Source organism: Myotis daubentonii, chromosome 17, assembly GCF_963259705.1.
Source record: "Myotis daubentonii chromosome 17, mMyoDau2.1, whole genome shotgun sequence".
Taxonomy (NCBI): Eukaryota; Metazoa; Chordata; class Mammalia; order Chiroptera; family Vespertilionidae; genus Myotis; species Myotis daubentonii.
Window position 1 is genome coordinate 29,964,019 of NC_081856.1, and position 26,735 is coordinate 29,990,753.

Consider the following 26,735-nt stretch of genomic DNA (forward strand, 5'->3'; position numbering starts at 1 on the left):
CCCGCTCCCGCTCCCGCCCTAGGTTCCTAAAAAAGGTGCAGAGTTTTGACCAGATAGGGTATGAATGATCAAAGCCAAGTTGATACTTCCTGTTGCAACAGTATATATACCGTGATGACTGCACGGGCTGCGGAGACGCACCAAAGCGCTTGCCCCGCTGCTGCCACCCAGCGCCTGAGGTTTCCCCGGGACCACAATGAACAAGTTGCTGTGCTGTGCGCTCGTGGTAAGTCCCTAGCCCAGGGGAAGCAGGCACAGGACCCTGGCAGCTGGGGTGGCTGCTCCGTCTCCTGACTTCTGTACTCCCTGCGGATGGGATGGAGGGATGGAGGGATGGAGGGATGGATGGGGTGGAAGCTCAACTGACCCTCTCCCCGGAGAGGCTGGGGTCAGTTTGGCACAGGAGACTTCTTTAAAGCTAACCATGCTTCCAGGGCGTCCCTTTACACTGGAAAGTTCCTGTTGGGTTATGGAGAAGGGAGAGGAGCTCTAGACCTTTCCTGTTTGAATGACTTTTACCCATTTTAATTACTGTCTTCATCTCAAATAATTAACGCCCCCGTGTAGTTCATACCATCTTTGCCTATAACTCGGCCATTCTTATTATTACCAATAAAGTACTCCCTTAGAATCAGAGTAAGTTGGGAGGATATGTCAGTCTATTGAAAACTATCATAATTAGAAAAAAACTTTGGATACAGTTATATGACAGATAGAACATTAGGCTCATTCTCCACTTAAGCAATGTTATGGCAAATTTTGAATAATTGGCACAAAAGAAAAGTTCACACACACACACACACACACACACACACACACACACACACACTTTGTAACTGTGCAATTTAACATTCTAATATAATTTTATTATTGGAAATGGCTTATTCCAGTCCTCAATTCCAATATAATGTGAGAAATATTAGTGGGCTAATGTTAATTATGTTCTAAGTATATTTAAATAATTGAAATTGAGCACTACATAGGGCTAAAAGTTAATTTTAACGTACTATTTGGAGAAAAATGGAATCTCTGTGACTTGATTTAGCTCCTTTAAAAAAAAAAGATACTTGACCAGTTAAGTTAATAAGATTTGAAGACTATTCTATGACCAGTGACTCACTTTCTTTATGTCACTAAAGTGAGAAATCGATTAAGATATGAATCATTCATTCACAAAAGGTTAGGAAAACCTATATTTAAGCTACATATTGTTTTTGAATTTGTTGGCATGAATGCTTGCATTTCAACATCCAACCCACAGTGAATGGGACCCTAAGATGTTTTCCAATTAGTGTCTGGGATACACAAATATAAATAAACAAATAAACAAATAAGTAAATAAATAGCAAAGTCACTAAAGAAAAAGTAGGTTGGTCAGGAGTCCACATAAAGGTTTGCTAATTTTACCTACTGCCATTTATTTATATCCACCAATATGGATACTATGGGGAACTTTTAAAAAGTAAACCTTTATTAAAATATAGCACCACAGGGAGAATTATACAAGTCATACATAATGCCTAATGAAGTTTCTCACAGTGAGCACTTGTGAGTTAGCACCCGGATCAAGCAGCACTATGTTACCAGCACCCCAGAAGTTCCTGAGTTTTCTCCCCATCACTATTATGTCCAGGGACTGAGTCATCAATATTCTGACTTCTAACACCTTAGATGAGTTTTGCTTGTGTTTGAACTTTACATAAATGGACCATATGCACTTTTTTTTTTAATGTCTGGCTACTTTCACTTAAAGTTTTATTTGTGAGACCGTCTCTATTATTGGATAACAGTAGTTTGTCCATTTTTATTGCTGTATAGTATTCCATTGTATGGGCACACCACAATTGATTTTCTCATTCTACTTTTTGGCTACTAGTGTAAGTAATCCTGCTATTAATATGAGCACACTTTCATTTTTCCTAGCAGTTAATATCCTGTTAAAGATTTAATCACTGACATACATATTGTCAATTACTTAAATTTCAGAATAGCCACTAAATTATATCCATTTTAATTATTGTCTTTATCTCAAATAATTAACACCCTCATGCATATATTTATATATAGGGTGTCCCCAAAAATGTATACATACTTAACAGCAGATAGCCCAATTAATGTTTCTTTCTTTTCAGATTTAACCCATTGGAATTAATATTTATTCAAAGTGTGTATACATTTTTTGGGACATCTCATACATACCTAATAATGTGTTCATAAACAATATGTAGATAAATGTTTTTATATGTGGTCTGTATAGGAAGATAAACATATATGTAGGTAATACTAATTATAGATGGTACAGCATTATCAAAAGAGAAAACTTTGTGTCTTGAACATAATAAATACCTTAAATAAAAGAAAAGTCTTCCCTTTCCCTTTCTGTAGATTTTGAAATTGACTTTATTTTATAAATGATTGGAAATGGATAGTTGGTACTTACATATAAAGAGCCCAGTTACCCTTTTGCAAATACTGAGGTGCAGTTAGGATCTGGAAGCATTACAGATATTTCATACTTTGTACAGACATGCCACTGGTCACTAGGGACAGGGGTAAAACAAGATGGGCACCCTTTCTGTGCCCATATACCTTTCAGCCTAATGGAGAAGCAGATATTGGACAAGTAACAAATTGGTAAGTGGTGGGTGACTTGGGAATAGAAAAGATCCTGTCTACCAGGACTTATAAGGGGAGTTGCAATGTGGTGGTTATCAGGTGGACCCAAATGAAATACCAGTACCACCACTTGATAAATTACAGTAGGCAAGTCATATCTCTTTTGAGTTTTAGTTTTCACTTCTGGAAAATAGAGATGATGATAATGCATGCATGCTATAGGACCACATAAAGTTGTGGCTTTATACTGATCCCAGCTTCTAGCATTCAGTGAATTGTGTATATGAAGTGTTGATGATGCTCTAAGGGCCACTAAACATTACCTTGAAGAAGGAGTAGAATGTTTCATTGTTAGAGATAAAACTCAAGGTGTCCTAAATCCTAAGGAGTAGGAGAAATGAAATTCTGTGGTCAAGTGGAGTTCTAGACTCTTTTATGAGAGCTGAGGGTATGCTGGTAGGCAGCAGTGAGGGAATGTGATCACTGAGGTTACTGCCATGGTTCTGGGCTTTCTGGAATGTGCACTAATGGAAGTCAGCAGAGAATCTCTCTGCAAGGTGAGGCAGTCACATCACCAAGTCATTTCTTTCATGGTTGCCCCGGGACCACTGGGAATCCCAACCTCAGCCTGGATTTTAACTGATGCCTGAAACTTTCCATCATAAGTGCCAGAATCATCCCTTGGCCTTCTCACTTCCAAGTTCTGAATTACTGTTATGATAATAGGACTTGGGGGAGGCAGGAGAAGGGGAAGGGGACAGTAGATGCCTTTTCTCAGAACAACTGCCTGATCTTTGATCCTCCTTTATTATAATACTCTTTCAGATTTTTGGTTGTTTTGTGGTTGTTTACTTTGGTTTCCTCCCCCCGCCCACACACCCCCCTCTTGAGTGTGTGCATGTTTCTCTAGCCTATTTATTTGTTTATTTATTTATTTTAAGAGAATGGTCCCTGTGAAGTTTCTAGGAGAATCTGACATATACTCAGTTCAAAACAGCCCTGATCCCTGTCCCTAGCAAACTTCCTGGCCTCTGTCGCCTAGCAACCTTCAGTACAGTACCTAATTTCAATGTGGTCTTTAATTTTATTTCTTAGGCTTAAACCACAGTTGTCAAATCCACGGGTTCGGAAGAAGGCATTCTGTGCCAGATGTTTTATCCACTTTGGTCTAGAAGGGGAGTTATGGCAGTGTCTATCAAGGGAACACTAAACACACATTCAAATATTCTTACTCCCCTAGTCACTGACTTGCCTCCTGGGTTTTCCTTTAAGCAACCCTCAGCCCCCTGCCTGCAAGTTCCCTTTTCTGAAAGCTTTCTGTGAAAAGCATTATTCCCATTAGCATCTCATTAACCAACAGCATTTCTTTTAGCTTGAGTTTCTCCTTTGTAGCAAAAATAAAAAGGACTGGGAAGTAGATTGAAAAAAAAAGGCTTATTTATGTTTGTATTATTCAAGGCCTTGACTAAGGGTGCTTGGCTTGGCTGTCCCTTATGTTGTTACTATACAGCAGAGATGCCAAGTTTATCAGTGAATTTGTATATTTTACCTTGGAGGACAGTATTTCTCACTCATATTACACTTCTTCCAAGGACTTTTAAAGTAAATCCTTTGTAACAACTTCCTTGCCCTTCTGAAATGAAATTTAGAGTGCACATATTTTACCTATATACATAATTTTTGAACCTCACTACACCAGCATAACTATACTATAAAGGAGAAATAAAAGGACAATAATTTATAAAATAAGCTTCACAAGAAGACACGATGAAATAGTGATCTGTTGGCAGCTTTATGTACAATTGTCATGAACAGACCATTAGGAACAAAGACTGCAGCACATGTCTCACTGGGGCTCAAAGCCATGATCAACGTTGGCTTTGGTGCTATGATTTTCTGAGATGATGAATAAATCTTGCTAAAGTTTTAAACAAAACTAAAGTAGCTTCTATCAAATTTTATCTTGTTGAATTTTGGGAAAATTCAGTATTTATAGAAAGCATGCAAAAACCAGTTTGTGTCTATATAAAATGGAATTGGAATCTAAGCTCAGTTAATGGGAAACAGGTTTGTAAATAGGACATTTGAAAGTATGTGAGACATGGGCTCATTTTTAAAAATGTTTTTTAGAGAAATAGGAAGTGTGGGGGAGAGATAGATAGATAGGGAATCATCAATTTGTTGTTTCTTTTATTTCTACTTATTTATGCATTCGTTAGTTGATTCTTGTATGTGCTTTGACTGGATCAAACTTGTAACCTTAGCGTATGGGGATGATGCTCTATTGGAATGACATGGGCTTAGTCTTGATCATTCAGGACACCTAGCAAAACACAGCCCTCTTAACAACAGAAATCCCCCACAAATTTGCAGAACTTTCAGGGGATAATGCCATTCCTATAGCAAGCCAAGTATGAGCTCTTTGCAAATACTGATTTCCATCTTCTTCATATTTATACCACATCCCCCACCCCAGGTCTTCACAGTACCTAACACTAAATGTTTGCTGAGTCAAAGGAGCTATGGAGAGATTTGTTAGTGTGTTGTATAACCTACCAGCAGTTTCCATGGATGTTCCCACACAATTTAGTTTACTGCCCAAGACTTAACATTCTAATGCTGGCTTTGATCTTTTTCAAGATATAAATATAACACCTTACCCACCTGACTGATATTTAAATATTTTCTGTACATTTTTACTATGAAGGTCTTGAAGGCCCATTCTTAAGTGAGAAAAAAAATAATAACTAGATTCATATATTGACCCTCGGAGGTGCTGCCTAAGCTCAGTCAAACCTGTGTTCTGATTGTCCCATCTGGTTGATTCAGGCATGGATGCTCATTTTTTATTTTGATACATTTTATGTGTTTGTAAAATGTGCCAATGGAGATATCAAGTAGGCATTTAGATTAAAAAAAATTTGGATCTTGGTAGAATCCAAGCTGGAGATAAAAATTCTAGGTTATCAACATAGAGTGGGTTTTGAAACCCATGGGGGAAGGATGATTGATTATACATGACAAGAGAGGAGAGAAGGAAGCTGGTCCAGAACACATTTCTGATACCGATAGTCTGGTAAACAAAATGCAAATATGAACAATAATAGCAGCCATGTTTGGAAAAGAAAACAAAAATCAAAATAAAACAGCAACCCACAATGGCAGGAACCAGTGGATCGGAAATCCTAGCAACATCTGTAAACTATCTGTGCAAGAAGAAAGAGTGAGGTATGGCCAACTTGAAATAGATACAAGAACAGTATTTTTATGCGACATGTAATTAGTTTTTGGAACTCACTACCACAGAATATTTTGGGGTAACTAGCATAGAATGTCTAAAAAAAGAATTCTTTTAGACAGTTGTAAGGGATAAGAATAGGGTTACAACACATTAGGTAAGAAGTTGTGTGGTACCCGCTCCCTCTCGCATTTACCTGGCCTCTCTAAATTAATGTTCCAAAGGCCAGAACAGTCTACAGACACACTAAAATGGTTCTCCCCAACGACAAGGTGACATAACTTCCCAGGTGTCGGGTAGATTTTTTTCACCCCAATTTCACAGAAGCAACTGAGTCAGACTGACCATAAATGGGTAGAAGATGCAGAAGGAAATGCAATGTCATTCCTGAAGCTCTTCTAAAAAAAGTAATGTGCCCCTAATGGGCTTGATTTATTACCTCTTATTGTGATTTAAATAAAAATTCTATCTCCAAAATTATAGTTTTAATACTGTGAAAACATTGTTTAATTTCCTTGAAGCATCTTCTATAAAAATAAGAAAGAATAGCCTTAGGATTTTCACTTCAATTTAGTCTGTACCTCGGAAGCACTTTCTGTAAGTGCCTCTTAAATAATCAACTCTAAAATAGAAAAATAGGTGTCAAGATGAATTTAGATTTAAAGTAAGACAGTAATTCATCTAAGCTTTGTGACTGCCTTTAGTAAATTCAATTTTCTTTTCTGGTCTTTGATCCAAAAACCTCAATTCTCTTGCCACACAGTAATGTTATTTTGTTTCAGAAAACTATTTCTTTTATTCTTAGAAAAATATAGATATCAGGGCCCTATTCCTTAGAAAGTTCCCCCTACCATTAATTGCCACCACCACCACCAAAACAAAAAGTAATTTAGGAATTCATCTGTGGGACATACTGACAATAAGACCTCTATAACCGCAGACAAGAGGCAAGGGATCTCATTTCTCAGTTTTGCTTTAGACTCTAAGGTCTAGTTGGTGACTCCACTTATTTGCGTCTTATTACTTATCTCTAAAATAGGGGTGTTGGACCAGGTGTATGTGGAAGGCTTTTTCAGTTTTCAGCTCTGTCACGGAAAAAAGGAATTTAAAAAAGATTGATTATACTGTGTATTATTTACTATTCCAATACAAATAAGTATTTGTATTTAAATACTTTATTATTTAATATTAAAGTTTTAGAATATATATATTTTTAAATCAAATATACTTATTCCTAAAGGAATGTCTTGTTTTGTTTTGTTTTAATCCATTTTGTTGCAATTGTCAAAGTTTCTTCTGCTCAGCTGGTTTCATGTATAAGAAATTCTGTTTACGTCAATGAGATCACAAGAGGAAGCAACTTTCAAAATGCCACTTACTTTTAAGTAGCAGGACTTGTTTTAGGATCAGAGGTTATTCATTGAAACTAAGAACTATTTTCCCACCCTGAAACAAGTCCTTGTTGTCTTTAGCTAGTATGCATGGAGTCATTAATGTGCCTATGTCTTCTATTCCATTTAGTTAGAAGCCAGGTCCAATACATTCCCTCAGGACTTAATGCAGAGATATAATTATGGTCTCCTTATTCTCATTGAGCAGAATTTTCTTTGAATTTATATTCACAAGGGAGTACCTGGCAATTACATACCTCTCTTTAGAATAAATGTCAATCCTTCAGGCAGAATAAGCATGATAATGAGTAGGTTGGCATGGCCATTAACTACTACACCAAATACTCCACCTGGCTGATAGACAGAACCCTCTGCTCCCACACTCCTGTCTCTTATTTTAATGCCTGGTGAAAAGAAAAGAAAAATCAACTAGATTGTTTTAAAATAAAGGTCAACTAAAGAGTATGAATGATGTTTATTGAGTGATGATGTAGTTGTTAATGCTGTTTGTAAATTGTTCTCATTTCTCCTCCCTTCCAGAAACTTGCTAGGATTGCACCTCCTGGCTTCCTTCTGGTGGGGAAGGTGGATGGTGTGGTGTGAATAGTTCTGGCCAATAAGTCATTTCTGAGTTACAGTGCTTAATGGCCAATATGTGACCCCCAACATTTTTTTTCTCTTTTTCTCCTCCACAACAAGCCAGCCATGTTCCAGATATTAGTTGCTGTCTCATCCTAAGTCCTGGACAGAGGACAATGCTAACAGCTTTCAGTGGACCCATTAGGGATGTAGCATGAGTGAGAGGTAAATCTTTGTTATTTTTAGGCCACTGAGATTTTGAAGTTGTTAGCACAGCATAAAACTCAGCCAGTCTTGACTTATACAGTGGCCAAACCACAATCATATCTCTGATCATTGAGGGACAGTAACTGCAAAGAGCACTTCAAAATCACAAGTGACTCAAATCTATGGCTTTAGATGATCAATTTAAACTCCTTTTCCTTCAAAGGCATTGTTAGCAGGAGTCATGTGCAAGAATCTCTTCTGATGCTAAAAATTCAAAATTTAGGGAACTGAGATTGCTTAAAAGTTTAGCTGGCCTTTAAAACGAGAAGGTAAACAGATACTTAACAGGAAACTCTAAACCAAACACACTTTTCTGGGAGAGTAAATAGACAGGGATCATGCTTTTTCTTTTCATTGTTTCCAACTGACCCTTCCTTCATAGAGGTACACTCATCTCTGTCTTTCATCAGGACAACTTCTACCCACATAAACAAAGCCAAAAGGAGGAAACCGTAAAACAAAGAGACACCATTCTTAGAATATATGAAAGTCACACACAATGATTCACATAACTTTCACAAAAATCCTATCATGCAGAGATTAGTATCGATTATATGAACGAGAAAACTGAGTAGTTTTCCCTAAGATTGGTTAACTAGCTAAGTTTTTTTCTGCCCTCAAGGAGCTTAGATCTAGTTACTGAGTCCAGTGAAAAATACCCATAAATCAGAGCTGAGTCTCTGTGGGTGCTTTCAAGCCAGAGTTCTCTCTGCTAGGGTTAAGCACACCTCCGTTTGGGACCCCAGAGGGCCAGATCCCCGGACCAAACAATGCCAATGTATTTTCATTCCTTTTCTCTCCTTCAGCCCCAGGGGTCACCATGGTTTTCAATTGTTTTGAAATTAAATGCCTGGGCCTCTTTATTGGACTTAGTTCTAAGCCCAGATTCCAGAGGGAACAGAGCCAGAGGCAAACGCTTATGTGTTAGTACCTCGTTAGAAAGTGCAATCCTAGGGTAGCAAGAGTGAGCCAAAGAAGTGTAAGGCAGAAAAGAAAGCAGATCCGAGGGGGTACATAACTGAGAAGCTGCTGCTATGTGTAAAGTGTAGCTAATTGCTCAGTCTCACAGGACCATCTTCCAGAGAGGCTGTGTGAACTGACTGTATTTCAGGGCAGAGAGAAGAATTTATTTACCAGGATAGATGGATGGGTGGATGGATAGATAGATAGATAGATAGATAGATAGATAGATAGATAGATAGAGTCAACAAAAGAATGCCCAGCCTATAGAAAAGTTTGATAAGAGTTTATTTGGGCAAAATTTTGAGGACAAGCCCAGAAACACAATCTCAATGAATTGAGAAAATGCTCAGAAGAATGGCAGTTTTGTAGTCCCTTTTATGCATTTAGAATCATAAGGAAAATCTAAGGAAGGTGCATGAAATTCACTGGTGGTAGATTAAGAAGGTGAGAGAAAGCAAAACAAAGGAAATCTCTAGATTGATCAAAAGCAAAAGGAGAAGCACACACTTCTTTTACATTGGTGGGTACAAGATAGTTAATAATACAGCATGATGATGAGACAGTATGAGGGGAACAAGATAAGGGGTTCTGTGATCTCGTGCCCTGGGGCCTGCAGTTGTGCCTTAGAGGAGTCTAGAAAAGAAAATTACTCTGACATTTCAAAGGTATGTTATCCTAGGTGGGTAAGAACAATGGAAAGGGCTCACTGAAGGTAAACTGACATTTGCTAAGGGAGCTATAAGCCTGATAGGACACTACTGCCATGGCCTGCCCAGGTAGGGATTTATGATTAGACCATCCTGTGTGCTTACTTTTGCTCAGTAAGCTTCTCAGGCCTGCCATGTGCCCCTTGAGCTTGTCAGATTTTATTCCACAGCTCCAGTTTTTCATTCACGATAGATCAATAGATAGACAGATAGAAGAGAGATCTTACTGAATTTTACATTGTAGTTGATCATTTATATGCCTATCTCCTTCATAAGAATATAAGTCCCCAGGGGGGTGAGTCAGTTATTAAAGGCTTAGAGTAGAATTGAATCTCAGCTGGAATGTGTACTAGCCCTCTGGCCTTTGCCAAGTCACTCACCTTCTCTGAAAATCAGTTTCTTCATCTATAAAATGGGCTAATCCTATCTCCCCAAAGATGTCTGGAGGGGGCCCTAGCTGGGTAGTTCAGTTGGTTAGAGAATCATCCCTCAGTTGGCGGCATGGAATAAAGGAAGGCCCCGGCCAGCAGCCAGCAGCTGGGGAAGGGAGGCCCTGGCCAGCAGCTGGAAGGCCCTGATCGGCCCTGATTGCCAGCCAGGCCTAGGGACCCTACCTGTGCATGAATTTTGTGCACTGGGCCTCTAGTAATATTATAATATACTGGCTATTATTATTTACTACACACAGGGCTTCTAGTATGGTGTTTCACTGTTATAGGCATAGAGTAAATATCTACATGCTTAAATAGGATGCTGTTCTATTTCATTTCTTCTTCCAGTTTCTATTCCATGTCACAATCTTTTCTAATTTTGACCAGCTGTCCTTGACCATATATTGATTGAGCTTTAATCTAGGTCATTAGCAACCAAAAGAGATTCATAAGATTTTGTGAGCCAGGTACTATCTTTAAAGGAAAACAGTGTAGAAATAAAATGGAATTTAAAAATTGATGTTAAAAACTATCCGCATAATAAATGCATTGCCAATTCTGAGCCTCAAATATCAGGGACTATTGATGGAAAACTCTTGTGATTCCACCCTGTGCTTATCAGGTAGGCCTGAATGGACATAAATATAAGAAGAATTGCAACCACCTTGCTATTGAGTTGAAGTTTTTAGAATTGATGTTATATCTCAAATTTGGTGATTAACAGAAGCCCAAAAGAAGAAATGTTAAGATCTGGGAGCCAAAGTATGTGAGATTTCTATAAACATCTGTTGGAAAGTTTTAAGTGTTTACCTGCATTATATGTTCTTTTTTTTTTTTCAGAGATTTTCCCCCTTTATTTATTAATCTGTCAAATGTTAATTGTCTGTAACACTCCTGAAGCACCAAAAGCATCATAAGCAAATCTGCCCTGACAATTCTGGTTGATGCCAAAAATAAACAAACTACTGCTAATTAATGTAAAAGCCTTCAAACAACTAAAGGAAAAGTCTGAAGGGAACCTCTCCCCCCCAAAAATCACATTTTAAAGTTAAGTTTTACTTGGAGACAGTTCTTCAGCCCTAAGGAAAGCAAAATAGTGTAGAATTTGGCCCAGTAATTCATCTAATAAATCATAATTGCTTGTGTTTTCTTTCCCCTGTTTTCCTAGCGAAAGCTGTTGGGAGCAAATCAGTTTTGTGTAGATGAACAGATTTAATTCATCTGCTCTTACTTCCTACCTACAGGCATAACCCTCGGCCAAGCAACTGGCTGTGGTGGAAAGTATTAAGCAGTGGTAAAGCCTCGGGTCAGGAACTGGCAGGAGCAGATAAACCCCTCAAATGAACAACCCGCTTTTTTCACACATCCTCCTGTGGGATGGAAGCTAAATACAAATGGAACAGTTTGTGCGATCCTTTAGACTGATTGTCATCACTGTGGTTTTACAGTTGAGAAAATTGCAGTTTCTGTGCTTGTCCTTGCTCACATATCCTTTAATGTGGATATTTATCTGCATCTGTATAATTATCAATGATCCTAATTACACATAGTAGATACTCATTCACTCTTATCTGTTGAACTGAATGAAATCACATCAGCTATCGTAAATACTTGTTATGTGTAAGACACTGTGCTAAGCATTTAAGGTGTATGAGGCTCTCTGAGGAAACCCATGGAACTTCCTTGGAACACGTGACCTACACCAAGAAAATGATACCAGGTGGGAAGACACTGAAGCCGATGTTAAAAACACATCAGAGATGCTCTTCCTGGAGACAGTTAAGGACAGGGCAGAAAATCAACTTAAGCCACATTTTAGGCGTGTTACTTCTTACTGGACAAGAAACTTGAAAATACTTCCAGAAATGTGTCTGATTCGAAATGTCTCCCATTTTTCACATCCTGTGTAATTAGCATGTATAACAGTGCCTCATGCTTTTCTGGGGCCTTATTCTTTATCAAGTTTACTTGTGTCCCTTTACTCATCTAAAATATAACAGTTGTAAAAGGAGAGGTAAACTAAGGATTATCCTCATTTTAGAGGTAAGATAGTGGCCCAGGGTCTAACTGGGTTTGGAACCCTGGGGTACATAGTCTAGATCAGGGGTCCTCAAACTACGGCCCGCAGGCCACATGCGAGTACAAATATTGTATTTGTTCCCGTTTTGTTTTTTTACTTCAAAATAAGATATGTGCAGTGAGCATAGGAATTTGTTCATAGTTTGTTTTTTTTTAACTATAGTCCGGCCCTCCAACTGTCTGAGGGACAGTGAACTGGCCCCCTGTTTAAAAAGTTTGAGGACCCCTGGTCTAGATGCAGGTTCCAAACTGAAAGTATTTTTGGTGATTCACATTGATCTAATTAATTGCCACGCCATGCACTTTTTAGATTACTGATTATCCCTTTAGCATTTTTGAAACTCTCTGTGATATCCCTACTTTTTTTTTAACATTCTCTTTTTTTTTTTAATCCCATCTTGCAAATATTTATGAATCCCAAGGGTTAACATTTTGGTCCTTTTTGCTTGTATACAATATCCTTGGGTAATGCCATCTGATCTCTTTGCCTCTAGACTCATTTACATGATTATAACCCCAAAATCTCTGAACTTAGTTGCATTTATGTCCTGAATTCCCCGTACATATGTCCATTTGAGTCTCATAGATGGAAGATGTTCCAAAGTAAATCCACTGTCGTTCTCCATAATTGTCTCCTCCTTCTTCTGTCACTAATTAATGGCAATACCACATACCTAATGGTTAGAATTCATGGGCATGTTATTATTGCTCATTCTAGTCCCTCTTCCCCATGTAGCCGGCCAACAGATCATATCTATCATTCCTTTCCTCCATTACTAGTGTTTCACATCAGCCCCTCTTCATTTCTGACCTGTTTCTCTGTTGAATCTTTTCTTGATTCTCTTTCTCTTTCCTTCTGTAACCAATTGTTTTGCAGTGATTTCTGAGTATTTAACATCAGGTTGGGCTTTTAGATGAATGCTCCTATGAAACAGGAACATTAACTTATTCAACTCCATTGCTTAGCAGTATTTCTAAAGCATAGTAATTGTTTCAATAAGTGCTGAATAAATGAGTTATTTAAGGAATGGAGGAAAATACAAAGGAGCCACTACACTCTAAGACTGTAAAAAATCAAATAAACTAACCTCCATAGGAAAAAAATGGCTCTGTGTGTGTGTGATTTTAGGCACTCAATGCATATTTATCAAATCAAGAGTGAAAGAATGAATGAGTGAATAATAAAGTCTTATAGATGTAGCCCAAAGCTACTCAAAACAACATTGCTTTATCTCATAAACTCATTAAAAATGTTCCATTCTATTCTGCAGGAGGCTGATATAAAATATTGGGGGGAAAAGTTGTTTTTCTTTAAATAAGCTTTATAGTTTACACTTCAAGAGCTCTTTAGGAAATTCACCATAATGTATATCCTGAGTGTTTCCTTCTTTCTTTCTTTTTTTTTTTTTTTGGCCAAGATGAACTATAAAATGGCATGGTTTCCCAACTGACCAGAAGTTTACCTAACTCTGGATAGTCCTCAAATAGTTTTCTGCGGCAAAGATCATGACGAGGGATCACAAAAGGAACTCCCAAACCAAGTAGTTATTTCAAGCTTTGCGTGGGCTCTTTTAATGAATTTTCCATAAATGGAAACCCACTGGGTCACTCACGGTTCCACATACCAGAGGGCAAGCCCAGTAGTATGGGGTTGGCTGCATTGCATCATAAAAAAATAAACTTGCTGGAGGAAGTGTATTCTTCTCTTGTGCTTTATGAAGAAGCGTGCATCAGTAGAATGCTACAGTCAAGTTACTTATCATCTGAGAAATGGCCTTCTCAGTAGCTTTGGACAAAAGCTAGTCTTAGCACAAAGTAAGAAAAGTCAAGGGTTTTAGGAAGGCTTCAGTTGATCTTCTAACTTTTATGATCTCCTAACTCTATGCTCTTAAGTCTACATGAAAAAATTAGCACTTTAGGGCTACCTTTGGACTGCATGAAGACTATAGCATAGGTGAGGGCATATGGTAAATGTTCAAAGATTTGGCCAAAAAATAGTATTCTGTGCCACATGCTCTGGGGTTGAATTCTGCCTCTGCTAGTTGTTATTACACCACATGTCCTGGCATTTGCAGGGGCTCCTCAGTGGTTATGCAATTTACACAGAAAAAAAATTTTTGAATTCAGTACTATCAGCTGGCAGAGGGGATAAAGGCAATGTTAAGACAGCCTGTCTTCGTAGGGCATCTTTTTCATTGCATTTCCAGGAAATGCAAAAAAAAAGTAAGAGAGAGGACTGATGAAGCATTCTATTAATCTTCCCCGTCCTCTGTACACTAACTGGTTCCAGAAATTTTATGTGGGAATTGGGCTAACCAGAGAATGAGACCTAAACATCCAATTCTGGCCACACAGAGTTCTGTCTTTTTACCAAAGTGGAAATTTTTCAAATGAAACACAGAGGCCCCATGCAACTTACTGAAAACAAGTCTGCAGTCCCTCCAGACTTTCCTATTTTTTTAAAAAAATATATAGGATAATTATATCCAGTAGCCTTAGAGAAACTGCCTTCAATAATACAATTACTCTCTAATTCTTAAGTCAACCTTATTTATCTTTTTCTCTGTGGATTCCTTTCACCTCAACTTCTCTGTATTATGTAGAAATGGTAACTAATTTCCAAAGCATGGCTTCAGGAAACCAATAGTGTCATGTCCAATTGCCTAGAGAAATACAAATCAAGTCAGCATTCTTGGTCTGATCTTGTATGTGTGTGGCTCCTTCCAGTGAGGAACACAGGCACCATCTGTGGGGTTTTCCCATCCCATCCTCCTCACTTTTTGGTGAGGGAGGAGAGTAGGCACTGAATAAGTGGGCACAGCTGAACCACTGTGCTAAAATGGGAAAGGGGGAATGATGGGAAGCGGGACTGGGGAAGGTCTTAGGACTGCTAGCCCTACCAGAATGGGGCTCGCTCAGCAGTAGCATGCAAGACAAGTGTTCTGAAAGAAGCAGATCCTTCAGAAGTGAACAGCAAGAGAACAAAGCATTTCTCATTGCTTGCCTTGTCTTTGCATGTTGCACCAGGAAAATTCTATTTCCTAACATTGAGTATTTTAGAAATGTTTGAGTCCAATCTACACAAGGGGCCTTGAAAGAAGACTTAGCCATATGTTATAGAACATATTCAAATGATCAAGAAGCAACAAAGTCATTTCATCCTGCTTTGTTTCTTTTAAACACTGATCATTATTTGTAACTATTTATTTCTCCTCTGCTGTCAGCCTCCTCGCTAGACTATGAGCTCCTGAAGGCATGGACCATCTTAGTTTTTGCATCACCATATGCTATGTTCCTTCCTTCTACAGTGCCTGGTATTCCATGGGTACTCAGTTAATGTGTGTTGAATGAATAGATTCCATCTATTTCTGAAAGATTAGGAGCAAACTAGTACCTTTCACACAGTTCTGGTTCATTTCTTTCTACTAATGCCCACCCACTCCAAATAAGCCAAGAAAAAGAAAAGAAACTCTTATCCTTGGCAGCAACATAAATGGACCTGAAGAGCATTATGCTAAGCAAAATAAGCCCTTTAGACAAAGTCAAATACCATCTGATCTCACTAATGTCACTAACATGTGGACTCTAATGAATAAAATAAGATGATGAACAAAATAGAGCTGGAAGCATGGATACATGGAATAGGCTGGCAGGTGCCAGAGAAGAGGCGGGGTGGGGGAGGGGAAGGAGGAGAGGTGACTGGGTAGAGAGGTGAAGGGATTAGCTAAAGAACATATGTGCATACCCCATGGACTTGGACAATTGGTGCTGAAGGCCAAGGGAGGGGGAGCTGGGGCTGGTAGAGGTAGACAAAGTGGGGGTGGGGTTGGGGACATCTAGTACAATAGTGTCAATGTTAAAATTTTTTAAATTTAAAATAAAGAGAGAAAGGAAGGAAGGAAGGAAGGAAGGAAGGAAGGATGAAAGGGAGGGAGGGAAAATTTAAGAACATTTTTCTCAGTAAACCTCAGGTTATGAGGTATCATCCCCATTTTGCACTGTACTCTATGTTTTGTTGGTTAGGAGTCCTTAACATCATAGTACTCTGAAAATTTCTCTTGGATAAAACATGAATGGCCCTAAGTGAGATACTTTGTTCTTCTTCTAGTTTATCAACTGATACCATGTCCAGTCAGCCCTGATGCTTGTTGTGTTGCAATAAGAAGTGAATGAAATTACTCAGATTAAAATGCTTATAAAAAAGAGGCCATTCTTTACCTTTGTCACTCTAATTCCACAGCGAGTGCTGTTTCCTCAGCTTGGCATGCTTTTCCTGGGTCAAGGGGTTTCTGTGACATTTCCTGAGTTCTGCAAAGAAGAGTTTGGAAAAATTTACTGTGTTTGGCCTGCCACCTCCCAAAAGCATGAAAATAGTCAGTGTTGATCCCTTTCCCAAAAACAAATAATAAAAAGTAAACAAACCATCCCCTACATACAAAGAACACTCTTCCTTCTGAGCTATGTCAATGCTCCCTAGAAGACCCTGTGAGTCTAAAATACAAGATGGACTGCTTAGTTGGAGCTGCCCTCCCAAGCTTGAAAAATCGTCTTTTTTTCCTCTTTCTGCACAGAGTTCTTCTTGCCATATGTATGGATACTTATGAAACCCTACCTACTCTCTGAAGTTTTTCCCAGAAGAGAGGTAGTCATTTAGTTTTCTAGACACAATTGACCTGTGAGAGTCAAGACTGGGCCATTGATGTTCTGGAGGAAACATCACTTTTAAAATTCTAGGACTCTTTCCAGTGGATTGCAAGCTCTATGGGGACAGGGACCATGCCTCACTCACCAGCATCTCCCTGGTACATTCCTGGTAGGCATTCAATGCATATCTGTGGAATGAATGAATGAATGCAATGATCAGGATGACTGTTGATGTCATGATACAAACTTTGTACTTCTCCACCTCTTTACTTACTATATGTTTGGAATCATTAAGTCTTAGAAGAGGTATGGTATGCTCTTCTGAGAACCTCTAGTTCATCCAACTCAATCATCCAGAGAAAATCATGAAGACCAGGGAGATACAGTGTCTTTGAGGCCACGAGGGTTATTTAGTGATACAGCTAGTTGTAATAATTTCTATTCTGATAAGCTTTCTACTCCGGTGATCTATGAGCTGAATTTACTTAATATTGATGTGCTGCCATCCCCATCTTGGTCTTTGAGATTAAGCGAATAGAGGCAAGAATTGCGGCCTCTGAACTTACCTTGTTGTGCCGCTCAGCAGGTAGGAAGTTCATAAAGGACTCTTTGATTCTTGCGATGCCTTTGCACAAAGGAACCACCCTATTTCCATGCTGACATTGCCACTATTTCCTTTCTTCTAGTTCCTGGACATCTCCATTAAATGGACCACTCAAGAAATATTTCCCCCAAAGTACCTTCATTATGACCCAGACACCTCTCGCCAGCTGATGTGTGACAAATGTCCCCCTGGCACCTACTTAAAACAGCACTGTACAGCAAGGCGGAAGACCATGTGTGCCCCTTGTCCTGACAACTACTACACAAACACCTGGCACACCAGTGACGAGTGTCTGTACTGCAACACAGCGTGCAAAGAGCTGCAGTATGTCAAGCAGGAGTGCACCCGCACCCACAACCGCGTGTGCGAATGCGAGGAAGGGCGCTACCTCGAGCTGGAGTTCTGCTTGAAGCACAGGAGCTGCCCCCCTGGCTTCGGAGTTCTGCAAGCTGGTATGCATCAGCTTCCCAACACGCTGCCAAAGTGATTAGGATTGTACAAAGTCAAGTAGTAGGGGAAGTTTAAGGGAACACTTTTGTCTGATGATATTAAGGATAGCAAACTGCAAAGGTAATGGAACCTGCTAGATATGTACTATGTGTCTGGATTGCTGCCAAACGACCATTTCTCAGAGGAATACTCTGCTGCTCCAGGGCGATTTAGTGACAAATCTCAAATGCAGCAAATTGCTCTCTAATGAGATGCATGATGGATTGCTTTTTTTAAAGGGACACACGCTGAGTTGCACTGTTTATAGCTGATAGATACCTCTCTGTTTCACTTCAGCATGGACAGCTTCAAACTGCGGTGCTTTTTGACAAACATCAGAAATCTTAATTGATACCAAGAGAGTAATTATGCTGATATTGATGAGGCTCTGCAGTGCTAACAATGAGCAGTTACAATTAATTATGCAAAAAATGAGAATGGCTAGGGGAAATGAATTTCATTATAAAAAATGAAGCTAGTTCTCCCTTTGGCATGGGAGTTGAGTGTCTGGGAGGATAAAGACTGCAGCAGTATCTCACCGATGAGCTTATTCTTTATCTTAGACAAAACAGATTGTCAAGCCAAGAGTAAGTACTTGTCTACAAACAAAATACTTTCTCTTTGCATTTTGAACAGCATAGGTTAAGGCCAGTGTGCATTGACTTTTTTAAAGCTGCAACCCACATTTTTTTTTCCCACCACATTCATGAAGCTTCAGTGTAGTCTCATAGCTTGGGAAAATGAGGAGTAATTCACTTAATTTCTGGAGGAAGTAGTAATCAGTACAAATTCTGATTACTCAGTTAGAAGTCATATTTCTCAGCCTCTGCACCACTGATATTGAGGGCTGGATAATTCTTTCTGTATGCAGTTGTCCTGTGTATTTTAGAGTGTTTAGCAGCATCCCTGGTCTCTAGTCACTAGATGTTCCTCCCCCAGTGGTGACAATCAAAAAAAGTCTCCAGACATTACCAATTGTCTCCTGATGGCAGAATTGCCCCTGGTTGACAATCACTGGCTTAGAGGAGCTAATTATTTGGAACTATTTTAACCTTCAGAAGTTATGATATACAGAGTTTAAATTATTAGATGACAAATACAAAGTAAGCATATTCAAATATTTAAATCTATTGTTTCCTAAGTTGTGAATCTTGTAAAATTAATCACAGAAGGTGCAAACTGCATGATGGCTCCTTAAAGTACCTCTAGTATGAGTATTTAAGGGAGAAATTAGTAACATTTCCTAGTTTTTATTGGATGATACTTTGGAACTCAAAAGCTAAGCCAAGTTGTAGAAGAGAAAAGCCAATCCAACAAAAATAAATCCATTTAATTCAATTCAGTACATTGAATATGTAGAAAAATTAATGAAGGGACTAGGCAGCTTGGAAATTAGAAAGATTTGATAAAATAATGGAAATAGCAAGGATTTTTCTCACATAAGCATGGAAATCTGTTTGTAGAATGAAGTAAGCTAGTACCACAGAGGGGTTATTTACCTCTCATTCCCTATTTCTCAGGGACAATAAGTTTCCAGCCCAAAGAGAAGGAAGGTTTATGCAATGTTATTCTAAGAAATATTTATCAACCCTTCCTTTCTGTCGTTTTGAAGTTAGATTGACTCTGAATTTTATTTACTTCATTCTATCTGTTAGTCTTATAATTCCCGTGTCAGCATCTGGGGCCAGCATGGTGAAATTCTCAACAGTAGAACAAAACTCCTGTCATCATTATGACATTTGGCATTGGCCTGGCAGATTATACTTTGTATGTTTCCACTGGTATTAATAAGGCCAACTTTTTTACTTAGATGGATAAGTCTTTCTTTGTAAAAAGTTCTACCAATTATAAAAGAGGGAAGTCCTATTCAGCAAGGCCATTAAATAAAGCCTCCAAAGACATTGAGAAACTTTACTTCTGTCATCCTTGGATTTCTTTTGTTAAAGAACTTTAAAGGCTAAGCTACCTGAGAGAATGGCTTGTACCTGACTTTCTCACTGAGATGCATGCAAAGACCCAACCAATATGTATGTGAAGAATGACAAGTTTTTCTTTGTGCAGTTGGCTCTCCAGAACACTTGACAGTTGGCAAAGGGAGACTTGGATCCAGGTGTCCAAGTCCACTTATTTCCAGAATATTAGCAACGAAAGAACACCATGGGCTCCCTGCCCAAACACCTTCACTTAGGATATTGTAGAATTTGGTGCGGAGTTGCATGCCATTTAAAAAGAGCAGTATAGTAAGAAAGCACTTTTTTTTAAAAAAAAATTAGCCCTCTTTGTAAGTTGGTTCCTAAGATGTTGTCACTGCAACACTGGGGGTGGCATTTACTATGTGAAGGTTTTCTGCCTGTGGTTTCCCACCTCCTCTTTTTTTCTGCCAGCCCTTCATCATTTTTATTGGTCAATGCATCATTAATCCCTTTGGAAGAGGCAAGAGATAAAATGAGAACCAAACCACTTTGCTCTTTGCCCCCACCTCTGGATTTGATATGAAGTGGGAGGTTCACATTTTTAATAACCGAAGTTTATTAACTTCCCACAGCTTCATTTGTCCCGTTCACATTTGTTACCTCGCATAAGCCAGAACTGGCCTGGAAAAGCCACATTAGAACATTGAAGTCTAAATCTGTTCAACTAGCTTACACTAGATGGAGGTATTTTCATATGCAAATGCACTGTAATGTATGATTTATCCATGAATAATAGAGCCAAGGGTTTGAAGGTATTTAGTTTTAATAGCATCTTTAGTTGTTGACTGATTCAAGTTTGCTTACCCGTGATTTCTCCAAATTTGTCAAGTATTTTTTCACCATGAAATAAGATGCCCTTGCAGTCACCCTTCCCTGAAATTGTAACAACCAGACTCTTAAAACTCAACAGTTTAAGCAAATGGTATATCATCTTCCATTTACTGTGTAGCTTAACTGCAGACTTACGCTTTTGAGTCAGTGGCCAACTTTATTACCACCTTCAAGAGTTTATATAATGCTGTAAATTTTTATCTCTCAGGGTTAGCATACTTATGAGTTGCTTCACAATTATGATTCAGGAAAGAAAGAACTTAGATAGCTACCGATTAGAATTTAACAACGTAGCAGTCAATGGGTACTGATTTTGGAGAATGATATCACAGCAGTTACACAAGGGCTATCTCATTGCTTTTCCGGGATAATTGTGTGAAGAATATGTAGGCAACGAGACCTAATGCCATTGTAGCTCACTCAGGACTAATGAACACCCTCCCTTCTTTCCTTCCCTCTCACATTTTGGAAATGTTTTGTAGGTAACAGAAAACAAGCTTGTGTTTGTATTACTGGGAGGGGAGACCGCCTAAGGGGCTAACTGAAGTTTTGTTCTGTCTGTGTAATGAAGTGAAAAATGAGAATGCTTGAAGTTTGGTACAGCATTAATAGTAAAAACTTAGCGCCAGAGCAGTTAAAACTAAGTGAAAAGTCTTTCCAAAACTTTGTTAAGAGGGTATCTGCTGTGAAAGTATTTGAGAAGAAGGTGCTAAATGGTTTGGTATTTTCTGTAGGAACCCCAGAGCGAAATACGGTTTGCAAAAGATGTCCAGATGGGTTCTTCTCCAATGAGACGTCCTCTACAGCACCCTGTAGAAAACACACCGACTGCAGTGCATTTGGTCTCCTTCTGACTCAGAAAGGAAATGCAACGCACGACAATATATGTTCCGGAAACAGTGACTTGACGCACAGATGTGGAATAGGTAATTATCGATCAGAACACCAGCCTTCGTGCCATCTCTGAGTTGAGTACAAGACCCTCTGGCCACCTTCTTAGTCAAACTCATATTTCCCCTTTCTTGAGTTTTAATCAGCTCTTCTATTCCAAGACTATTCTCTGTCCATATGGCTAAAGCCACAACTCAAAGTCCTTCAAAAAGTCCTCATCTCTCATAGATCATGCTTTAAACCCTGAATTTTTTCCTTTTCTACTCTACTCAAATCTTACCCATGAAGAAAGGGTGGTATAAAGATTATGTCTGAGGCCCAATGAGCAGAGTTCAAATTGCAGAATTTTTTTGCTTTGCATTTTTATCACTTTTAAAAATACCTGTATTATTAGCCAAAGTGTAAACTGGCAACTAAGAAGCACAATGACTAATTGATTACATATTAGAAAAATAAAAACTGGCTTTGCTACCTATGGTAATACTGTGTCTATCACATCGACGTTCCAGGTTCCTCTTGTCTTGAACTTTTTATTCAGGAAGGGCCACTAGCTCGGAGCTCAAGTTATCTGAATGCATCCCATGTCAGTGATGTCACTAATCAGATTGGTGTCCTCTCCCTGTCACTCCTACCACTAGACTAATCTCACACCTTCTACCGAGGACTCATTACACCAAGGATAATCTGCTTTTAGCATTTAGCTAAACAATGTCATGAACCAGCTTGACTCTCCCCAAGCATCTATTTGTATGACACAGAAGCGTATCAAGCATAGAAATGTGGATTGGGAGATTTAAGATTCCAACCCAGTCCCAACATATTTTCACTGTAATCAAAATCTTAGACAAGTCATTTAGCTGCTCTGCTTTCTTATCTAAAAATGGAATAAAGGAAGGGATAGTAAGAGGAGTGACTTCTAACTTTATCATTCTCTTTAATACATTTAAATTTTTATTTTTGTCATTCATTGAATACTTACTATCTGCCAGATTCTTTGCTATATGGCCTTTAATCTTTACAAAAACATGGTTAAGGTTGCTCAAGTTCAATATAGGACATGAATGGCAGAGCCAGGATTCAAACCCAGGCCTGATGCATCCAAAGATAAACTCTTAACTCCTGGGATATACTGACCCTACCCAGACATTCAGGCCATTACACCTCTTTTCTAAATGACATGTTTTGTTTGTTGTTGTTTTGTGTGTGTGTGTGTGTGTGTGTGTGTGTGTGTGTGTGAGAGAGAGAGAGAGACTTTTTTCTCATGTAATACGTGCTTATATGTTTACATATATTCTAATTCTCAAAGGTAAACTATGTGTTTGTGTATGTATAATACACTATTCCAGATTACTTTCAAGCCCCTTTCAAAGCAATGCTTTCATTTGTTTTGGCCCTTATCTCAAAGTATTCTGTGGGCTCGAGGAACACCTTTAACAGAATGTTAATAATTATATTAAATCATACAATTTTTGCTGTCATTTGTTTATAGCAACATTAAGTTCTTATTAAACATTTATTAAACTTTCTCCTCCAAAACACTCTAAAAGAACATTAGAAAGGACATAAGCCCAGTTGTATTGGCAGTTTCCACTTAGACCAGGCAACAGAAGGTTGATTTGATTCAAAATTTTTGTTTTAACATATTATATTTTTTTAAAAAACTCAATTGTGTTGGTTTTAAAATTTTGGATTTTGTCCAATAGATTTCCAGGAATCCAATTGTTGAGTAAATCTTGGTTTTCCCACCTTCCTTTAGATGTTACCCTGTGTGAGGAGGCATTCTTCAGGTTTGCTGTTCCTACCAAGTTCACCCCTAACTGGCTCAGTGTCCTGGTGGACAATTTGCCTGGCACCAAAGTAAATGCAGAGAGTGTGGAGAGGATAAAAAGACGACACAGCTCACAAGAACAGACCTTCCAGCTGCTGAAGTTATGGAAACATCAAAACAAAGACCAGGATATGGTCAAGAAGATCATCCAAGGTATGATAACCTGAAATAAAGAAGTCGATCCGAAATCAAAGATACCCTTTAATCATAGGGTTAGTTGTGTGGATGATGTTTTCTTTTTGTAATTATTGTTGAATTGAAGGAGTTTTACGATGATGTAGATGCTGTTTCTAGAGCAGTCACACAGGGTTTTATTCTCAATCCCCCCACTGGTCCCTCTCGTTCTTTATCGAGTGTATAAAGAAGCCACAATGCATTTCAAGTGCAGGGCTAGACCTCAGGAAATCTGCCTTTACATCCCTCAGCAGTTTTATTAGCATCCTCTCTGACCTTCTTGGAAGTTCTTTAACCATTTTGAATCTTACCTTGCATTTCTACGTAGACGCTCTGTTGTATTTATTTGGTAATTCTCTCTAGAGAGCCTCCCAGTGCCTTACAGATAGCCTCTCATTAATCCTCACAACATAGCCTATTTTAAAATTACCATTTTAATAGCATATGTTGTAAGGATTAATGAGATAAGATCTGTAAAGTATTTGACTTTATCGGAGAAAAGGGCTAGTTAAAACCATGTTATAGAGTTTTCAAAAGAATCTCCTTTGGAAAGTGAGTGTCTGTGTGTGCATGTGTGTGTATGCATGTGTGTGTGTGTTGATGATGATGATGATGAGATAATCCAATAGTAAAAGTAAATTTCATACAGTGTAGACCGTAAGCTTTAGGTTAATGGAAAGAGTTCTGAATTCAATTAGCAAAGAGAAGACATGTCAGAAGAAAGTGAGGGAGATTTTTCACAAGTCAGACAATGTCAATGAGAAATTCATTCTCCTTTTCAGTATAGTGAAATGACTGAGGGGTCCTGGCCCTACCCTAAAAGCCGCAAACATCTGAAATTGAGGCAACAGATGTTAGGAGACTAACATTTTTGACAGCTGAGTGTTCCATTTGTGCAAAGAGTAAACTTTTCTTCAGTTTTCAGCAGACAAAATGTATTCTTTGAACTTATAATTAGCCCTGAAGCAAAAAGAAAGGGAAGTAGAGAATCAGAGACTGATAGCATCGGAAAGGACCGAATCCCTATTTTATAAACGAGGACATTTCAGCCCAGAAAGATGAACTGACTTGCCTTAGGGCTCAGATACTAAATGACTCATGTCATTAACAGAAACATTAGTTACTCCCTCTTATGTTTATGTCCTAGCTCATTATGGAAATATTCTCTAGGCTGTGTGTATCACCACATTCCTTGGCCTCATATTACTCTGTTTTTAAATTTTCTTCTCTGTGGTGGTAACCCTCTCATGCTATTTATTAAAGACCATGTGAAGCAACTAACTCGTTTAAAACAGCATATATGTCAGATGTCAACAAATGAAAGTTTATATTGCAACATAACCAACTTGAATATTTTCTGTTTCTCTGAAACGTTATGGTTTTAATACCTCAAACTTTTTTTTAACTGAGAATGATGTGCCTGTACTTTTCTACCAATGATTTTCAACAGTAGAGCTTCTCACAAGGCTTTGTTGGATGCCTAGATTATATAGTCCATTCTCTTACAAAAACACAAAAATATTCATCTCAGTTCTCAGAAATAACTAGCACCACTAACCCCACTCACCCAAAAAACATAAAGGAAAAGGTTATCGTTAAAGTGATGACACGTGGAGAACCCTTGCCTTTGCCTCAGCGTAGTTTGGTGGCACTAGAAGAATATACATGGTGTGACTGTCTCTGCTTTTGTTCTGTGTAGATATCGACCTCTGTGAAAACAGCGTGCAGCGGCACCTCGGGCACACGAACCTCACCTCCGAGCAGCTCCGCAGCCTGATGGAAAGCTTGCCCGGGAAGAAAGTCACAACAGAAGACATCGAGAAAACGACGAAGGCCTGCACATCATCAGGTGAGCAGATCCTGAAGCTGCTCAGCCTGTGGAGGGTCAAGAACGGCGACCAGGACACCCTGAAGGGCCTCATGCACGCACTGAAGCACTTGAAAACGTACCACTTCCCCAAAACGGCCTCCCACAGTCTGAAAAAGACCGTCAGGTTCCTTCACAGCTTCACCATGTACAGACTGTATCAGAAGCTATTTCTAGAAATGATAGGGAACCAGGTCCAGTCAGTGAAAGTAAGCTGCTTATAACGGGAAATGGTCATGGGGCCGTTTCCTCCCCGTGGACCAGATCCGATGGATGAGTAAACTGTTTCTCAGGTTTCTCAGGCACTTGAGGGGGCGCAGTGATTTCTTTCTCATCACTGAGGACTAGATTTGGGCCCAGGGCAAACACAAAAGACTTTGGTATGAAGAAAGAACCAACTTCTCCCCCCAAAATTCAAAAAACCCCAAATAGTTTATCCAACAGACGGATCTGGTCCAGTACCTACTGACTATGTTTTCCTTAATTACTGCTTGAAGTAATTCAACTGGAAATAAGAAACTAGACTTCATTGTGCCTTACTAAGTATGGGAATGTCTAACTTAAATAGCTTTGAGATTTCAGCTGTCTAGAGGCTTTCATCAGAAAGCCATTTTTTTTTCTGTAAAAGTACTAATATATCTAACACTATTACAGTATTTGCTATTTATATTCATTCAGATATAAGGTTTGTACATATTATCGTCCTACAGGGAAACAGTGTGGACTTAATTTTAGAAAGAAAAAAATTTATATATTCTGTTTATTATGACAAATGAAAGAGATAAAATATATTTTTTAATGGAAAGTTTGTAGCATTTCCTAATAGGTACGGCCATTCTTCCTGTGTGGTGTGTTTTTGTAATATAATTTTACCTATATAAGCTATGATACCATTTTATAGAAAATGCATTATTTAGGTAATTGTTTAATGGGTTTTTTTGGTTTTTTTGTTTAATGTTTTAATGTAAATTATCTGAATATTAGATGCGCTGAGAAATTGAATGTACCTTATTTAAAAGATTTTATGTTTTAGTGTATAAACATCATTAAAGTTTTCAAATTATTTTTCATTGCTTTTCCTCTTGTTTTTATTTGAATGGGATATTAATACATCTGCATTTTTATAATTTTCTCTGTTCTTATATCATCAGGACCATCTGGGA

General features: G+C 38.5%; 1 protein-coding gene across 1 annotated transcript; it reads left to right on the forward strand.

Moving 5' to 3' along the window:
- TNFRSF11B (TNF receptor superfamily member 11b) lies at window positions 1-26,637 on the forward strand. The gene is made up of 5 exons (XM_059671848.1): window positions 1-226; window positions 17,602-17,971; window positions 21,547-21,738; window positions 23,460-23,684; window positions 25,405-26,637. Exons 1-5 carry the CDS (start codon window positions 197-199, stop codon window positions 25,794-25,796), a joined length of 1,209 nt encoding a protein of 402 aa, XP_059527831.1. The 5' UTR covers window positions 1-196; the 3' UTR covers window positions 25,797-26,637.
- Window positions 26,638-26,735: the final 98 nt, after the last annotated feature.

Bases quoted from the DNA above. Each gene is read 5' to 3' on its own strand.
- TNFRSF11B (XM_059671848.1), top strand. From the start codon at position 197: ATGAACAAGTTGCTGTGCTGTGCGCTCGTG. The intron at 17,972-21,546 runs GTATGCATCAGC...TATTTTCTGTAG, and splicing joins CTTCGGAGTTCTGCAAGCTG to GAACCCCAGAGCGAAATACG. The intron at 23,685-25,404 runs GTATGATAACCT...TGTTCTGTGTAG, and splicing joins GGTCAAGAAGATCATCCAAG to ATATCGACCTCTGTGAAAAC.